Below are 20,493 nucleotides of genomic sequence, written 5' to 3'. Positions count from 1 at the left end.
TTCATAAAATAATAATGAAAAAGGGAAATACATAATTGTTATTGTTAAAATAATAATTGTAATTGAAAGTATGTAATTAGTAAAAAAAATACTATTTCAAAAATACATTAGTGGGATTATATCTAACAAAACACATATTTAAAAATAACAAAGTACTGATATTCTTAATTAAATTAGCAATATTTTCAATCACTTTTTTTAGAAAACATATATCTTATGCAATTTTTTACTTTATTGCTACATCAACAGAACATTTGTCAGCTGCCATGAGCGACCTATCGTGGGTTTTTAGCTGTTTTTTGGAATGACAGTTTTACGTTATTTTTTTATTTCGTAAAACAATAAAATCTCATTCCTTAAATTTAGAAATATAAAATTGATAACTAACATTATGTAAATGGTAAAACACCCAAAAAAATGCAACAATACTCATTTTGGTTTAGTTATTGTCACATTTTTATTTTGGATCACAATTATAAGATCATCAAAATATTTTTCCTTTTTCAAATTCCAGTTAATATCTTGAGTTTTTTGGTAATTTTATTATTTTGTGGTAAAAGAATACCTTATAGTTAGTGAATGTTCTGCTTAACAAATATTGTCTAAACATTTGGTTAGCATCGGAAATTAGAAATAATAAAAAATTAACTCTTTTTCCGCAAAAATATTAGATTAAATAAAATACAATTAGATTTTTTAAAATTTTAATCAATTATTTCACGCATAAATCTCTAATTGTCAAAAGACTGTGTGTTTTTACAACTAACAACAGAAATAATTGATTTAATTCACTACAAGCAATTCTCAAAATGAAATGGTCATTATACAACATACTGAGCTAATGAGCTAAAAGAGCGACCTAGTTCATTTCAGTGAGCTGAGCTGAAAAGAGCGGTCACTTCACTGAGCTAATAAACCCAACTCTACTATGCCGAATAGACAAACAAAAATGTATGAATATAACACACGTTCAAATGCAAGAAAATAAGAATATTTATTCCTGTATGTTGATCCTTAACTTTAAAATAACGTAATATGGGTCCACACGTATATCATATGCCGATGTTTTTAAAGCCTCGTATTTATCACCTGGCCTGCAAAATGCTCCTAGGCAAATTTTTTTTATATTAAAGACAAATTATGTATAAAGTAATCCTTTGTGATAACTTCGAAATCGATGGAGAATATTTTGATAAGTGAATATGTATATGGCAAATATGCCTCTCATGTAATGCAAAAAAAATATTCTAAAAATTATACACGTCGCCGGACAGAACTGATTTTCATTGGCAAAAATATAAATTTTGCCATTAGTTAGTAAACATATCAAAACTAAGATAGCCAAAATATGTAAACATAAATATTTAATTTAAATTTGGAAAAAAGTTAATTTTCTATATTTGATCAGATAAAAATGATCATAGCTAAATTATTATCAATAATGAACAGAATTTTTCTTTCTAAATTGGTTGGATTGTAGTCTTTGAAAACTACATGGCATATGTTATAAAATATTTGTTAAAGTACTATATTTACGTCAATACATCGCCCAGATAAAGTTAAAAGTATTGGCCCATAATCATAGTCAAACACTAAAGTCGGTTCTTTTTAAAAACAACTTTAAAATAAAAACCTGCTTTTTATTCATTTGCAACCATAGCCAAAATTAAAGTATGTTTTAAATTGAACCGACTTTAACTGGGTGCCACCGCAAATGTAGAAAATGTTTTCATACAATATACAACAAAAAACAGACAAGTGGCAACGCTGAACAGCTGACATACAAAATTAAAAAAAAAATCCAAAAAAACGTAAACAATAAAAGTAACCGGGACATCTAAAGAAAGAAAGTTGTTTGTTGTGGAAAAATGGAAAAGATAAGATTAATATCATAATTACGATATTTTGGTACTAATTTTATTGATAACTGTTCAATAATTGCAAAATCTCTACCAATATCTTGTAACTTAAACATTTTTTACTTTGTGAAGAACTTTTTTACTCGGCGAAGAACAGCTGATGCTGTTGTTAAATGAGTTAAAAACAACTTCAGCTAGTTTTATATTTAGAGTCGACTTCAGCGTCAGAAGTATACTTTAACTTGTCTATGATAGACCTAAACTCCACTCTTAAGTAAAGGTCCAACAATTTGTATGTGCTTAAATTGTGTACTGGTTCAACATTTTTAGTTAATTTTTGTCATAATATCCCTGCCAATTTTTTTGAACTGATTTTACTAATTTTCAACAGCATAAATTTCAGATCATTAGAGTAAATATATAATTTTCATTAGAGTAAATATATATGGCTAAATGAAAATAAAAAAGGCTAAAAAAATGGCTAAAGGCTAAATTAATTTTTTTGTGGCTAAACAAGATTGAAAAGGGCTAAATTTAGCCCAAAAAGGGCTAAATTGGCAACACTGATACCGATCGACATAGAATTTCTGAGTCGATTAAATGATGTCCGTCCGTCTGGCTGGCTGGTTGGTTGGTTGGTTGGTTGGTTGGCTGGTTGGCTGGCTGTCCATGTAAACCTTGTGCGCAGAGTACAGGTCGCAATTTTGAAGATATTTCGATCAAATTTGGTACATATAATTTTTTCGGCCCAAGGACGAAGCCTATTGAAACTGGATAAAATCGGTCCATTATTTCACCTAGCCCCCATACAAATGTCCTCTCGAAATTGGACTTTATCGTTCATAAATGTTTAATTTATATATGTATCTACACAAATTCCGCTCCAAATAAGTTTTGTATACACAAAATTCATGTCACCAAATTTTGTTACGATCAGTCCATAATTAGTCATAGCTCCCATATAGACCCGCTTCCGAAAATCACTTTTACGTGCATAAATCTCTCATGTTAGTATACACACAAAATTCAACATATTTAACTTGAATATAGACATAAATCACACGTACTAATTTCGTGGTGATCGGTCCATAATTGGTCATAGATCTCATATAAGGCCCACTTCCGAAAATCACTTTAACGTGCATAAATCGCTTAAAGATGTTGGTATACACACAAAATTCAACATAGCTAACTTTAATATAGACATAAATCAGACGACATAATTACATGGTGATCGGTCCATAATAGGGCATAGCTGCCATGTTAAGCCCACTTCCGAAAATCACTCAAAAATATAAATTACTGAAATTTTAAAAGAAAAATGTTTTTGATCTTTTACTTAGTGTAGGGTATTATATGGTCGGGCTTGACCGACCATACTTTCTTACTTGTTTATATATGTATCTACACAAATTTCGGTCCAAATAAGTTTCATATATACAAAATTCATGTCACCAAATTTTGTTACAATCGGTCCATAATTAGTCATAGCTCCCATATAGACCCGCTTCCGAAAATCACTTAAACGTGCATAAATCTCCTAAAAATGTTGGTATATACACAAAATTCAACATAAATTGGTCATAGCCCCCATATAAGCCCCACTTCCGAAAATCACTCAAAAATATAAATTATTGAAATTTTAAAAGAAAAATGTTTTTGCTCTTTTACTTAGTGTAGGGTATTATATGGTCGGGCTTGACCGACCATACTTTCTTACTTGTTTTTAATATACGATTGTGTTAATATAACTAAATATTGCTTATCCCAATATTAAATACTAAGGAATACAGAAAATAACTTCTTATTATAAGGACACCTTCCCTTCACAAATTTGATGATGCTGAAATTATTATTGTTAGTTGAACAAATTTTTTGTAAAGTCTGGTCTAGACTCTACAACTTATTTGATTCACCATTAACTATAATAATAAGAATGCGGTAAATGCAATAATAAGAAGCTAATTTACATACAAAAATATATAACGACAAATAGAAGAGTAGAAAAGGAAATAGTTGAACAAACTTTTTTGTTAGACACAAATTTACTTTGTTTCATACATACATTCACACTTTTCATGCTTCTTCAAGCAAATTCATTCCAACAATCCTCCTACATCTAAGGGCATCTATGGGGAATTAAATTATTTTGGTTGCAATTTTTTCTCGTTATTTTCTGTCTACATGGCTTCAACTGCTGAGTTTCGTGTATATGGCACGACCTTAAGTTGAGCCTGAAATATAAATTGTATTTTAGGCATTCTTAACATATACATAGATTATTTCACCGACACTGAGCTACTGCCGCAACGGCGTTGAACTCATGCCAAGTAAATTAAACTAAACTATTTGACCAGCGTTAGTTACTTGAAGGAGATACAGGTAACCAATACATATGTTGGTGTATTTGTGTTAAGAGTTGTTCTAAAATTCCGAAAAGACAAAAACTCATTTGAAAAACCCTTAGTTTTCCTCAAGGATTGTTTTTTTTTCTCATTCTCAACTAATTGCTTTGGCTTTTGCCTTTTCGACAGTGGGTACTTAGGATAGAGATTATATTCCTACCTATAAGTGTGAGTACTATATTTTAGTTTATTAGTTTTTTTTGCATTTTCTACAGCTAAAAAATAATTACTTGGCCATATAAAATGCAGGAGTAGAGTAGGATTTATGGTAGCGTTTAAGGTATTTATATAATTGAATAAAGGATTTTAGTTTTAATGCGTTATGGAGTGGTTGCACAGAGAATCATCTGTTGATGTTGAAAGCATTTTATTATTCAAGGATTTTAGAATAAAACCAAGAGTAATTCAGTTTCCAGTATAAGATAATTGAAATGTTATTTAAATAAAATGTCGTTTAATAACCAATCAAAACAGTATTTTTAATAACTATAAGAAATTCTTCATCGAACGCTAATACCTTCTGCCCCAAAAAGCATGAGCAGTTCTGTTACACCCACGATGAAGTATGGTTAACATTTTAAATACTTTCCACATATAATGTTCTGTTCCATACATTAATATGACCTATATGCATTAAATTTCTTAACTTATTGGGAACAAATGATCTCAAACAAAGTAAACAATCTTGCAAGTTCCACAAGATAGCCTTTACTAAACAATAACAGCTGCTGGGACTTCCTATTTAGTAATAAATCTCTTCGTGTAACTGAACTGTGGAGAGTAGATTTCATATCAGCTCAAGAACTACTTATTTTCCTGGCAGACACACCTGAGACAACAAATATTAATCCCATGAAAACGCATCGGTTTCTCCTGTTAGCTAACTACTCAGCTTTCTTCTTCCTTGACTGACTCTCATGACAGGGTATCCATCACAATATCGTATCAAATTTGGGCCATAAACGCATATAACAGTCAGTTAACTCCGAACTATCAGGTGTAAAAACTTCGAAGTTCTTGTGCAAAACCAGATGGCGAATCCTTGTAATCTGATAGCCAAAATCTGTAATCAGGGTAAAAGTAATATAGATCACTTGACCCAAATGCTGTGATTACAGTAACATAAATTTCAAAATTTGGGGTGCAAAAGTTGGTTTTGTAATTATTCTGGGTTTCTTCAATTATCATTATCTTTGAAGTTTTGCATTTAAAATGAAGTTGACCTGGTGTTTTCAGCATAGACGATACTGCAGTTTTCCATTCATTCATAGGATTCTCGCTTCCAGTATGAAAAGTTCAGTAATTAAGATCCTGCTGATCTGGCATAAGCAACCAGTTAAATGCGCATAGAATCTTGCTTATCCCTTAACAAAAAATTTCAGTGAATTTATCAATAATTGGGAATTCTGCACACTATTTCTTAACAAAAAATTAATTTTTTATTCCCGTATAACTTTTTTAAAGATAAGATGTTAACAATTTAGAAATTAGCACACTTCAAATAGAATGATTAAAACATTGAACCAGCAAGTTTTGCTACGAAATACGTAATGAGAGAGTTTTGAAAATGATTGATGAATGGAACACGCAAGTTTTGCTGCTAACTAACTTTTTAAGTCATGTAAAAATATAAAATAGAATATGCATCCATATAATCTCTACTTTGTTTACCATAAAGCTCCAAAAGAACTGCCAGAATTAATGGTTATCTCGATTTTTCAATTTTTGTAACGAACAAGTTTTGCACCTCACGTACTCATATGGAAGTCCTATCAAATGATTATCCCACATGATTACCACTTTTCGTCTATTATTACCACATTTATGGAATACTTTCGAAAAAGTTCATTACAATATATATGATTACAGAATTCTATATATTAATCATATATATATATATATCAATCTTACACATTTTTCCCTTTAAATATCTTTCAGTTCAATAGTAATTTATGGCCAGATGTTGACACCTCGTAACTAAACATTTTTTTTACAAAAAAAGACAGAAAGATGCCAAATGATTCCTCAATCACACAGATATTGTACGATATTGGAACAAATTGTTTGTTACGTGGTGCCAATCTAAGACCATCTGGGAATTCTGGGATGTAACAAAACTAATACTAACAATTCTGACATTGACTTTAAAATGAATACAAAATATTTCTGCAATTTTAAAATTTAATTACGTAAATTTTCAATATCAATGGAAAAAACATACTATTTTCAAAGTCAATAAAACATTAATATTTCCAAGAAATTAAATTTCTTCCTAATCTACCACAATTCAAAGAAAATAATTCTAATAGTTTGTCTTATTTGCATAAACTATTATGCAGCTATAATTATATTTCAATTTAAATACAAAATTGAATATAATTCTGTTTACATTTCATCAAATTACCAAATCACAAAAAAAAAAGATTTTTAATGAAATCAACCTGTCTGTCTCATTATGACTACGAGTATAAAAACAATTTAAACTGCAGTTTTAACCGCAAATGCAAAAACCACAGATATAGACAGTTGATCAAATAATGTTGCAACAAATATACGGAACAATCAGTTTAATACAATATTTGGGTGAATTTATAAAATAGCTTTTTGAAAAACTTAAAGATACATACTAAAAACAATATATTTCTATTTAAATGTTATTGATTTTTGTAGTCAGCACTTACTATGCCCATTTAACCTCCGTATTGATTGTCTACGATTCTAGCAATATCTACAAGAATGTAAAGCAGCAACAATATTTAGATGATGTACAGCAGGCTTTTGAAAATCAATCCAGACATGGCAACACAATTGGTCTGCAGTGGATTAATATAGATTATTTTAATGACATAGAAGAAGATTTCGATGAGCAAATCTTAAATGCCGTGGATATTGTAGCTGTTGAGGTAAGAAAGTCTATAATTTCCTAATCTACTTAACGATGACTAAAGTTAGTCATCCTTTTATAACATTCTATTATTTCCGTATCTCATTAATTGCTAAAATTGTTTCCATTATTTCCAACATATTTAAACCCTACATTTATTTATTATATGAGTCAGGAACAAAAAGTTAACAATAGGCCATTTCGCCATTTTCATTTACTTCCAACTCCACCATTATATTCATGACCTTTTTTGTCTTAGTTTAATTTAGCTTTTTAATTTGTCTCGTATTTCTTTTTTATTTTGCCTTCTATCCTCAGGGTTTCATAACAATACTTGGAAATACTTCACGATTTTTACATGCCCGCTACTATGCAACACGCTACACAACTCTACGCCTCAAGGATAAAATCTATTTGTTTTTGTGCGAGTCAGAAGAGAATCCCAAAGATTTTTTAGCCAACGAGATACTGCAGTGTAAGTGAAAGAAAATAAAATATTTAACATTTTTGTTTATTGCATTAGAATTTTGCACATTTAATTTTAGTTATTTAACACCTGAAGGCTTTTTATTACAGCCAAACAAAATCTTTAAATCTTAATTGCAATTTTAATAATATACTTTTACTATTAACTAAATTACACACAATTAAGCCTTCTGCAGGGGACAGTTATTAAACGATTTATAAGAAAATATGCAAAACATAATATTTTCTTTGGCAACAAATGTCATCTGTTGTGGAAGTTTTTATTAAAAAATCAATCGAAATAGTAGTACTTCCTTAACGTACAAGTATGTTGTTCAAAAACTTTAACAATTCATTTTCTAAATTGGAAACCATACAAAATAAAAGTGCAGCAAATTAACATAAAATAACGAAATAAATATTTGTTTGTATTTTACAAAAAATTTTGGAAAAAAAACAACTTAAACAAGTCACAGTGGTATATCGATATCTTAATACAAATATTATTTGTAAATTGCTAATGTAATCGTTTTTAAATATGAGTTTTATAAATGCTCGTATGTAGGAAATTTAGAAGTGGATCATATATGGGTATACGTTGATGAGCAAATTCTATTCTGGTTTCCGAATAGGATTCAGACTTTCAATTTTGTTGATAATGTAGACATTACATCAGTTGACTATATTCAAAATCCTCTATCCTAATTTTCAAGGTAGCAAACAACAGTTTATTTCGCTTATTTGTAAGGAACATTAAATTATATCTTCTACAATATATTTAAAGGCTGCTACTTAATTCTACATATGTTTTTTATACCCTACACCACCATAGTGGGGAAGGTATAATGCGTTTGTACAGATGTTTGTAATGCCCAAAAATATTGATCTAACACCCAGCTTAAAACCGATCGACTTGTAATCACTTTCTGAGTCGATTAAACGATGTCCTTCCGTTTGGCTGGCTGTCCATGTAAACTTTGTGCGCAGAGTACAGGTCGCAATTTCGAAGATATTTCGACAACATTTGGTACATATCATTTTTTCGGCCCAAGGACGGAACCTATTGAAACTGGAAGAAATTGGTCCATTATTTCACCAAGCCCCCATACAAATGACCTCCAGAAATTGGACTTCATCGTAATAAATGTTTAATTTGCTCTTATATATACGGAATGCATGTCACCAAATTTTATTGTGATCGGTCAATAATTAGCCATAGCTCCCATATAAGACCCGCTTCCGAAAATCACTTTAACGTTCATATATCTCCTAAAAATGTTGGTAATCACATACAATTCAATATAACTAACTTTCATATAAATGTAAGTCACACGACCTAATTTCATGGTGATCGGTCCATAATTGGTCATAGCTCCCATTTAAGGCACATTTCGAAATTCACTCACGAATATAAATTATTGAAATTTTTAAAGAAAAATGTTTTTGCTTATTTACTTAGTGTAGGGTATTATATGGTCGGGCTTGACCGACCATACTTTCTCAATTGTTTTTAATTTTGGATATTTGGCAAATTTATTAAAGATAGAGCAATTGTTTCAACAAAAATATTAATAAAACAAAAAGAGAGTTTTTCATTGTAAGTAACACATTTTAAAGTGGATTTAATTTGTGACATCGGTTAAATTTAGCATTTTTATATATATTTCTTACAAAAAGAACAAATTAAGAAGTATATAAATACACTGGTGCATATTCCTATAAACGCACTTAATTTTTTTCTGTATTTTTGTTATATGTCTGTTGTTCTCATCCAAAAGCGTTTCTAATAGTAACATCTCAATTTACTGCAACTTTTTCTATTTGAATCAATAAATTTCATCACTTTTTAAGATGCCCAAGGGAAGTTTTTTGTCCGATCAAGAAAAGATTCAAATTAAATTTTTTCACGACCAAGGATGTTCCAATAGAGAAAATGGACGTAAAATCGATCGTTCGGAAAGTGTGGTGTGAAATTTCTTGAAGAAAGGTCAAAATTATGGAGTTCGCAAACCTACAAAGGGAAATACAAAACTAACAAGAAGACAACTTAATCTAATAAAACAAGAAGCAACCCGCAACAAATTGAATTCCACACAAATAAAGAATAAATTGAATCTTCCAGTGACTTCCAAACACGTCGCACACATTTTACGAAACGATGAAAACATAAAATGGAAAAAGCCGAAATGTAAACCAATACTAAACAAGTTAGAAAGTATGGTCGGCCAAGCCCGACCATATAATACCCTACACCAAGTAAATGAGTAAACATATTTTTCTTTTAAAATATCAATAATTTATATTCGTGAGTGATTTTCGGAAGTGGGCCTTATGGGAGCTATGATCAATTATGGACCGATTACCATGAAATTAGGTCGTGTTATTTATGTCTATATGAAAGTTATTTATGTTGAATTTTGTGTATATACCAAAATTTTTAAGTGATTTAAGCACGTTAAAGTGATTTTCGGAAGCGGGTCTATATGGGAGCTATGACTAATTATGGACCGATCGTAACAAAATTTAGTGACATGAATTTTGTATATAAAAAACTTATTTTGAGCGAAATTTGTGTAGATACATATATATATTAAACATTTATGACCGATAAAGTCCATTTTCGAGAGAACATTTGTATGGGGGCTAGGTGAAATAATGGACCGATTTCAGCCAGTTTCAATAGGCCGAAAAAATGATATGTACCAAATTTTGTCGAAATATCTTCAAAATTGCGACCTGTACTCTGCGCACAAAATTTACATGGACAGCCAGCCAGCCAGCCAGCCAGCCAGCCAGCCAGCCAGCCAGCCAGCCAACCAGCCAGACGGACGGACGTCGTTTAATCGACTCAGAAAGTGATTCTAAGTCGATCGGTATACTTTAATGTGGGTGTTAGACCAATATTTTTGGGCGTTACAAACATCTGCACACACGCATAATACCCTCCCCACTATGGTGGTGGAGGGTATAAAAAGCACCATAAAGAAAATCGTCTAAAATTCGCAAGAAAATATATCAAATGGACAGATGAGTGGAAAAAAGTAATTTTCTCTGACGAAAAAAAATTTAATTTAGACGGTCCTGACTCATACTCATACTATTGCCACGATTTCAGATCGATGTTCGGATGTCAAAACGTAATTTCGGTGGTGGCAGTGTTATGGTTTGGGCAGCGTTTTCTGCAGTTGGCAAGTCGAAAATATGTTTTGTTCCGACAAAAATTAATAGTGCGATTTATAACGAACTGTTGGAAAATGCTCTTCTCTCATTTATGGATGAAGATTGCATATTCCAACAAGGTAATGCTGCAATCCATGTTTCTAAGCAATCGAAATCTAGGTTTAATGAACATAGCATTCCTCTGTTGGACTGGCCGGCTTGTAGTCCGGACTTAAACCCGATGGAGAACTTGTGGGGATACATAAGTAAACAAAATTAATAAAGTACAAATGATTTTTTTTTGTAAACAATATTTTAAGTGAAGCCTTAACTAATTTAATAAACAAATTTGTAAATATGTTCGTGTTTAATTTTTACAATCTTTTTAAAAAAAGTAGTGTGCGTTTATAGGAATATGCACCACTGTATAAGGGTTACCATTTAACATGCGTGGTATATACATAGTTTAATTCGAACAGGAAGATCAATGTATTATTTTTAAAAATATATTTTAGGGTATAACAACCACTAAGAAGATATAAATTTGCAACCACTAAGAAGATATAAATTTGTCATTCTAAAAAAATCAGTTTCGGTTTTGTCATTCTAAAAACCTATTAACCGGTTTTTTACTCAATTTTTATTTAATATGAAAAATGACAATTTAAATTTATAGACTATTTTGATAAGGCAAAAAGCCATCATATTTCAGTTTTGTGGACGTTAATAAGATATATGTTTAGAATTGTGTACTAAATTCCAAAATTTGACATTTTTGAATATTTATGGCGTCTTACTTTATATCTGTTACACAATATTGTCAAATGCAGAAATTTTCTAAAAAAATAAATAAAAATAAACTTTACAAAGTATTTCTTTAAAACCGGTTAACCGTGTTAAAAAAAACCGGTTTGCCAAAAAACCGAAAAGTTAAAGAAAACCGGTTTTGGATACTCTAAATATTATATTTTTTATTTTGAAATTTCAAGTGCGCGTGCACTTTCAATACAAAGTAAATAGTTATTATGGAATATCTGGTGAAATATAATTGTGAAAACCGTAAAACTACGCGGCTACAAAAGGGCGGTATTGGATAAATTGGCGTTTAATAATTATTTTTGAATATCTCCAGAACTATAATTATGACAGTATTCAACCTTTATACGAATCAATTTCGTATCAGTCCATGCAGTTTAACCAAAAATGGAACAGGTATCAGAACAGGCGATGTCACCTCCCATAAATAAATAGTTATTTCTTAATAACTTCAGAACTAGAATTACTATATCATTTTACAAAGTTTGGCTGAAAATTTTTGTAATTGGCTTAGTGGGCGTGGAACCTCCCGTAGAAAGTAAATAGTTAATTTCGATTATCTGGAGAACCATAATTGTTAAAGTATTTAAACCTTATATGAACCCATCACATTGCCTGAAAATGGTCGGGATTGGATTAGTGAGCGCGGCACCTATCATACAAAGTAAATAGTTATATTTGAATATCTATAGTACTATAATTGTGAAACTCTTCGAACTTTCTTATCACTGCATGAAGTTTAGCCAAAAATTGGATGGATGGGAACAGGGAGGGGTTGAGTCCACTACCATACAAAAAATAGTTATTTCTAAATATCTTGAGAACTAGAATTGCAATATTCGTCAAATTCTCTTATCATTTTACATAGCTTGGCTGAATATGGTTGAAATTGGATTGGGGGAAGCATTCAAAATGTGCTGAAAATGTGCCGGATTGGATAAGTTATTTTCGAATATTTGTAGAACAATAACTGTGTAAGTTTTTTAAGCTTAGTACGAATGTATTCCTTACCACTAATAATGGTGCTAATGGTGTAGGACCTCTATTACAAAAGAACTGTAATTGACCAATAAAAGAAAAGTAGGATGGGAAAAATGTTGAAAATTTTGTTGTCAAATGTAAATATCTCCTAAGTTATAAAATATAATTAATATTTTTTGTAGTGGATAGCAAACTCGAAGTAACGCGCAAATATGGAAGTCCACGGCTGCGTTGGATAGACTAAAAATGAAGAACAATCCTTAGTGAAAAAACCAGAGATAATTATTTATTAGAAATAATTGGTTGTAGAGCAGTGGTCGGTCGGTGCAAACAGAACATACCATATTAGTATTGCAATGTAGCATAAATCGAATTTTATGATTGTGTGATGTAAAAGCTCCAATTTGATTCCCATTTGTAAATTTCAAGAAGCTTTGCCCAAATTTTGTACATCTAAATAGTCGAATAGGCGTTCGTTCCCTGATGACCATGCGTGCCAACCACTATAGTGGTAATTTAGTTGGTATGTACGTAAATAACTGAGCATCCCAAATACCTTTCAGATAATAATTAGGAATAAGACATCTGCTTTATCCTGAGAACTGGCTAATCAACGGTTAGTGTTAGAAGAGTTATTTCCGTAACTGGTATCTTACAACGAAATTAATTTTACTTTAAATTTTAGTATATTTCACTTATTGATACACATAATATAATACTTAACGACTATCGTTTTAAACCAAGGTTAGTGCTGGTTAGCTTACTTATTTATTTATTTCCCTTTATTTAAGTTTATCCTCATCATTTGATGGTAATACCTGAAACCATATATCCTGAGTCTAATAACAAGAAAAACAACAGAAAAATAGAAAGAGAAACTCAAAAACCAAATATTAAACAAACTTCTCTGGCTAAGAAAACAACTGCAACAACTGACAAATTGCACATTGCAAATGTTTCCATGGAAATAGTTGTTGATGTCACCACTGCTGCTACGTTGTCGTCTTTTTTTAACACTCATATTGACGATACAAACAAAAACTACAAATACCGCGACATCAATTTTGAATTGTGGACACAACAGTATGGTGGTGCTGAAGGCAATTTAAATGCCATACACCTTGATACCTACATTAGTGGTAATGGAACATTTGCCAAAAATGTTCAACTTTATCCGAATAAACTTTGGAATCTACAACAACGTACGATGAGAATCGGTTCCTTAACTTATGTACCATACGTAAAAACTTATTATGTGGTAAGTTTTTTACAAACAAAACGAAAAGAGAAGAACGCAAAAAACAACAAATATGTATAATCTTAAACACACAAACACTGTCTAACTTGCTCTTAATACACATCTAAACAAAAGTTTTAGGCAGTGTGGGGAAGAACTACACGGAAAGTCTGGGGTAAAGAAAAGTTTACTTAATCTTTTTAAGAAGGGACTAAAAATATAAATACCAAAAGGTACTTTCTGTGGGCGTAATTATGACAAGAATTTGTTTGCAACAATCATTTGTGCACATGGAAAAATCGATACATAAGTGAAAGTGGAGGCCATGCATAGTATCACTGCGGACTCAGTCAGACTCCTTTTAAATGCACTTTTAAATTTCAAAGGATAAAAAGTTTTACAAAACTTATGTATAATATATATGTATGTATGTGGGAATTCATGGCAAGTGAACCAACATTTAAAATAGATGTCTTCCGATCGGGATGGATAGCAATTCAGACACAATTTTTCAACAAGATCGGTCAAGAACTCCGTGAGTTAGATGGGGTAAAAATTTTACATTTTGGACAAACATGTGTTTTTTCTCATTCATGTAACTTATTACCTATTGTTCTTAGCAAAATAGATGGTACTAAACAAATTAGAATTGTACTTTTAATCCCTGTTCCTCACATATATAAATATGAACAATTGTGCATACCAAACTAAAACCAAAGTTTAGTTAAGTGTAATAGTGGCAGTTGTATATTGCTGGTTAAGTTTTTAGCATAAGTTTTAGGTTGAACTTTATATGTAGTTATTTGTTGTTTTTATAAATTTCTCTAAATATGTTTACATGTGTTTTTTGTTTTCGTTTCTATTTCGGTAATGGTGTCACTTAATTGTAAACATATGTTGTGGCACATGTTTATCTAATGTTATGTTTAGTTTTGTTTTGTTGGGTTTCTGCCAAAAGCAAAGTCAATTCCTTGGTGTGACAGAGGACAACAAAACTTTTATTCACACTCAATTGACAATCTTGTCAATATACTCCTACACCACCGTAGAGTAAGCAGTAGATACAGCAAACAATTTAAGCTGCCTAATGGCAATTGTCGTAAACAGTTGTAGCTATAATAGACAAAGATGCAGACAGACATACAGACGGGCACAAATAAACATTAAACATTGATTTAAATGGCCTTTAACTAGGCGTATTTAATTGTACATCTCATTTACTTAAGAAACTAAATAGCCGGATAGTAAATACTCTCACATATACATATATGCATATGTATTAGAGTGTCCGTTAGAATTTAATTCTTTGAAATGTTGAAGCGGTACCAGCTGAAATCTTTCGTAATGACCTAAAATACCACCATTTTTTAGCTTGTACTAAAAAGGCCAACCCGTTTCGACTTTCGATTTTGTTTTGAGGTGCATTTACTAGGGGAAAAATTTATTTTTTTTCAGTTTTTTAAAAATGTTTGCTATTAAATAATTACTTTTGCAATTTAATTGAAAAGAATCGAAATGTGTACGTAATTATCGTTCTAATAAGATATAAAAAACAAAAATTGGTTAAAAAATGTTAAAATTATTAAAAAATTGCCAGGCCATTAACGTGTCTCAGGCCACTAGAACAAGAAATGTAGGAACAAAATTAACATATTATGAGAAATATTAAAAAGTTAAAAAATTTAAAAAAAAACTGAAAAAAAATTATTTTTTCCCCTTGCACCTCAAAACTAAATCGAAAGTCGGCACGGGTTGCCCTTCTTAAAACAAGCTAAAATTTTTTTTAAGTTTTCAGCGGGTACCATTTCAACATTTCAAAAAATTTAATTCTAAGGCACACTCTAATATGTATATTAGGGTGGCACAATCTGAAATTGTATTAGAATACAGACTACAAAATGTATTTTTAAAAAATTAACAAAATGTTTATTTTATATCTATGGGGTAAACATCAGGGTACTTATAATACTTCCGTTGAGTCCGTGTTAAACCAACCAGATTCCCTGAAGAAGGAGTAGATTCGTCTAAGATTCATGCTTGATAGCTCATACAAGCATGATAGGAAAGGGATTCCGAGGATGCGTTCAGCCAGGTTTGTCAGAGCCCTACACCACCATACTGTCCTTCTAAAATTGGACTTGGACGGTCATAAATGTTTAATTTATATATGTATCTCCACAAATTTCGCTCCAAATAAGTAGACCGGCTTCGGAAAATCACTTTAATGTGCATAAATTTCTTAAAAATGTTGGTATACACACAGAATTTAACATAAATAACTTTCATATAGACATAAATTGCACGACTTAATTCCATGGTGATCGGTCCATAATTGGTCATAGCTCCCATATTTGGTCAAGACCCACTTCCGAAAATCACTCACGAATATAAATTATTGATATTTTAAAAGAAAAATATTTTTGCTCATTTACTTAGTATTGGTATACCATACTTTCTTACTTGTTTTAATTTGAATTTTTTGTCAACATTTAATTTTTTTTTATAAAAACAACATCTAAACTAGTTTCGAACAATCGACGTTTTTCTGAAAAAAGTCGAAAAGTCATAAAACGACTTATTATTTGGAAATAAAAGTCGGACAATCGATTACGTTCCCAGCAAAAATTTTGTGAATTTTTGTAATCGCAACTAGTTAGCACTTGCATTATTTTGTAATGAGTGGTGGCTACCCAGCACATTATTTTATTTACTAGAATAAGTACTTATTTTTATACAGGTTGGTAATAAACTTTTGCATTTAACATAGCTATCTAGTGTGTTTGACTGGAAAACGGAAGGCTAGTGGTTCGCCCAAAGTCAAAGCCATTCATTTTTTTGTTCATATCATATTCATTTATATGTTGATGTTAAAATTATTGTTAACTTACAATAAAATAACTCGTACATGGTGCAGTGAGTTAGCAGCTTGACTATCAAACACAAGCAAATAATGTGACTGTTCGATTCCCACACAAGGCAATATTTTTTGTGTTTAGTTTTTTAGCTACATATTCTTGTTTTGATTGTAACTACTTATACCGGTGCTGAATGTACGTACATTTGTAAGCTTAACCCATGCATTTTTTAAAAATCTCGAACAAAGGTAAGTAGTGTTTCAGTCAAATAATAAGTAGTTATGCCTTGGCTGCAATATTACTTGCTGGCTTACTAAGTACGTAAAGTTTTTGCTGGGGTTATCTTTAACAGTCAAAAAAGTCGATTGTTTTTATTTTTAGTTTTTAATACAATTACACTTAAAATATAGTACATGCTGGAATAATTAAATCATTAATAATATTTTAAAAATCAAAATATATTTACAAGAATTGTATGTGAAAATATGCTATAATATGCACTTAACAGTAAAATAAGCTATTAAGCCCAGAATTTCTACTAATAAATCAATAAAATGTATTCATATTAACCGAAGTGAATATATTACTTAGTGTTTTACTTAAGGAACAAAAGACATTATGTATATTTTCGAAGTATTAGTTTTTGAGATATGTGACCATATATAGTTCGAAATCTCATTTCTCAAAAACCACTACTTGAAACATTTTCATAAAATGTTATGTTAATTACCAAAGTTTTCTTATTTTGGTGCATAGCTCCTAAACTAAGAGAGTGTTCACTTTAAAACTGTTACAAATATAGAATTGTGTTTAGTCAACAACATATATTTTTATTAAAAAATTAGGTTTTTGAGATATAGGCCTTTGATTTTTAAAACTCAAGAAATCACCTTTAAGCTATTGAAATTTTAAAGTAGGTATCTTTATTTTTGAAACAAAATCAAATTTAATATTGTATATTGTATGGTTTAAAAATGATGTGCAGTTATGTATGTACACTTTTGTAACATTTTTAATGTCCTGATATGTTTGGGCCTGAAAGGATCTCGAGAGAAAAAGTCTATGATTTGATAAACATTTTAAATATACAAAAAATGAGGTAAATTTTGTTTAAATCATAGATGACAAATCCGAAAAGTACTGTTCTCTGTCCGCTTTTGGATGGATTCTCCCATATGCAAAAAACAATTCATTTATTACCATTTAAATTTAGATTTGATTTAAAGGACTTCACAGTTATTTTCGGTTGTCTCATAAAATAAAAAAATATTTTTTCTTTAATTCTATGAATTTCGGCATTGATTACTTCAATAATAATTCGACTTATTCTTCTTTAATATACTGAACTCTCATTGTCATCTATAAATTGCTATTTGAAATATTATTATAACAAAAATTTCAGCCATCCGGTCAAGGAGATGTGGATTCTATTAATTCTAAAGCTCCACAAAAGACAGTTCAGTTTATTGGCGTGGAAGCTGAGCTAATGAAATCTTTTTGTCATATACGTAATTGTCATTTAAGAGTAGAGCCTTGTAAGTAAAATCATTATATAAACTAAACTTAAAAATATATAGTTTTGTTAACAACATCCTCCTAGATGCTGCCGATAATTGGGGAATCATATATGACAATGGTTCTGCCGAAGGAATGCTGGGAGATCTTTATATGCAGCGTACCGAAATGGCCATAGGCTGTATTTACAATTGGTATAATGATATAACAGAAACCTCACAGTTCATAGCTAGGTCTGCTGTAACTATTCTAGGACCAGGACCAGCGTAAGTAAACATAATGTTTATACTTATATACATATGTGTGTATATTAATTAATATATTATTGTTTTCTAGACAATTTCCCCGTTGGCGCACCAACATTATGCCATTCTCCTATGGTCTATGGATATTTCTGGTGTTTACCATGATAATGTGCTCCTTAATGTTTCATTTTATCAAATACGCCTCATATCGTTTTAAACACATTTATTCGGCACGACCAAATAAATATCGTAGTATTAAGAACTATGAAAAAACTTTGTTGGACATATTTGCTGTGTTCATACAACAACCTTCTGCAGATACAGTGTAAGTTTTTCAATAATTACACAAATTCAAATGAATTATTAGATGAACATTTAATAGTTTGCACCGCGTAGCCACTCGCATATTTTTGGCATTTCTATTGTGTGCCACCATAACTTTGGAAAATACCTATAGCGGCCAATTAAAATCTATTCTAACAATGCCTCTGTTTAATGAGCCTGTGGATACCATGCACAAATGGTCTTTAAGTGGCTGGAAATGGGCCGCTCCTTCTATAATATGGGTGCATACGGTGGAGAACTCAGATTTAGCCATGGAACAACGTTTGGCCAAACAATTTGAGGTTAGAGATTATGAATTTCTATATAATGCCACATTTTGGGACAACTACGGCTTCGGAGTGGAACGCATTTACAGTGGCTCATTTTCGTTTGGTGACTACATAACGGGCTCAGCTTTGGAGAATAAAATTGTTAGTGGATATATGTATAATTGTTTTGGGAATTAAAAGTAATGTTTAGTGTTTCATATCAAGGTTCCCAAAGATGATTTGTACTTTGATTGGACACGTGCAGTGGCCATCAGAGGCTGGCCTTTGATGCCTTTACTTGATCGACATATATTATTTTGTTTGGAGACCGGCATATATATCCATTGGGAAAGACGCGTAAGTTTTTGAAAATGTAATAATGACAAATTTTAATTGTTATAAATATTTTTGTGCAATAAAAGTTTAGTTACAAATTTTTGGATCATCAAGTGCAGGACATTTTAAAGAAGCTGGCTTCTGGTTATAAACCCAAGTCACCACCTCAAATGCTGTCAATTGAACACATATCGGGACCTTTGTTCATCTTACTATTTGGCTATCTATTGGCATTTCTTGTTTTGATGTTTGAGTTATTTGGCCATCGTTTGAACACAAATGTTTTGTCTGGCGGTCGTTATTTATTTAAAATTAATAAATAATCAACATAAATTATAAATTTTATTTAAGATCAACTGCAAGCTTAATTTAGTAGTATCACTTTATTAATTTAGCAAATTATGATTTTATAAATAAATAAATAACATAGTATAACAATAATTAATATGCTTTTAACCAGAGACGTAACTGTTATAAGAAATGTCTAAAAAAAATTAGCCATAACTGTTATATTGTAGAAATAAATTTTTGTTTCTTTAAATAATAGTTATTCCAAGGCGTATTAACAAGGTGAGTGCGTCCCGGCAACAAATACAACAATGTAAAAACAACAGGCAATTTGTTTTTGTTAAAATGTACGGTAAATGTCAAAATCAAGGCGAATTAAAATATTACTATGTTATTTACAATAACAAATGTAAACATAAACAATGTTTGACATATAGTGTACAATTAAGAAACAGCTGATTTTATGCACTCACCTTGTTAATACGCCTTGAGTTATTCTCAATGAAAATAAGTTGTGCTTTTCAATAAGTGTTATTCATAATAAATATTTTTTTTCATTGCTCATAACTTTAATTTTTGATTTTTATGTTTTTACGTTGCCTTATAAGAGTTATTCATAATAAATATTTTTTAACGTTACTCATAACTTTATTTTCGATTTATATTTTTTTACGTTGCCTAATAATAGTTATTTATAATAAATATTTTTTTTCGTTACTCATAACTTTTATTTTTCGATTTAACTTCACCTGAAGTATCTCCACTTCAACCAATATCCGATTTTCTGATTGACGAATCGACGAATCTAAATACGTCACCGTTGTTCGGAACATCAATTAGAGAACTTGAAGTGGA

The 20,493-nt window shown here is 30.7% G+C and overlaps 1 protein-coding gene across 1 annotated transcript; it reads left to right on the top strand.

Annotated features, from left to right (window-relative positions):
* The first annotated feature begins 4,586 nt into the window (after positions 1-4,586).
* Ir92a (Ionotropic receptor 92a) lies at positions 4,587-19,673 on the top strand. The gene is made up of 11 exons (XM_065502224.1): positions 4,587-4,664; positions 6,787-6,847; positions 6,935-7,167; positions 7,467-7,623; positions 13,361-13,827; positions 18,064-18,196; positions 18,262-18,442; positions 18,513-18,746; positions 18,804-19,176; positions 19,240-19,371; positions 19,437-19,673. The coding sequence occupies exons 1-11, from the start codon at positions 4,587-4,589 to the stop codon at positions 19,671-19,673; spliced, it is 2,286 nt and encodes a 761-aa protein (XP_065358296.1).
* The last annotated feature ends 820 nt before the right edge of the window (positions 19,674-20,493 follow it).

The sequence above is a fragment of the Calliphora vicina genome, chromosome 1 (genome assembly GCF_958450345.1).
Source record: "Calliphora vicina chromosome 1, idCalVici1.1, whole genome shotgun sequence".
NCBI lineage: Eukaryota > Metazoa > Arthropoda > Insecta > Diptera > Calliphoridae > Calliphora > Calliphora vicina.
Note: the sequence above shows the minus strand (reverse complement) of the source record. Positions and strands in the feature narration are given on the sequence as shown.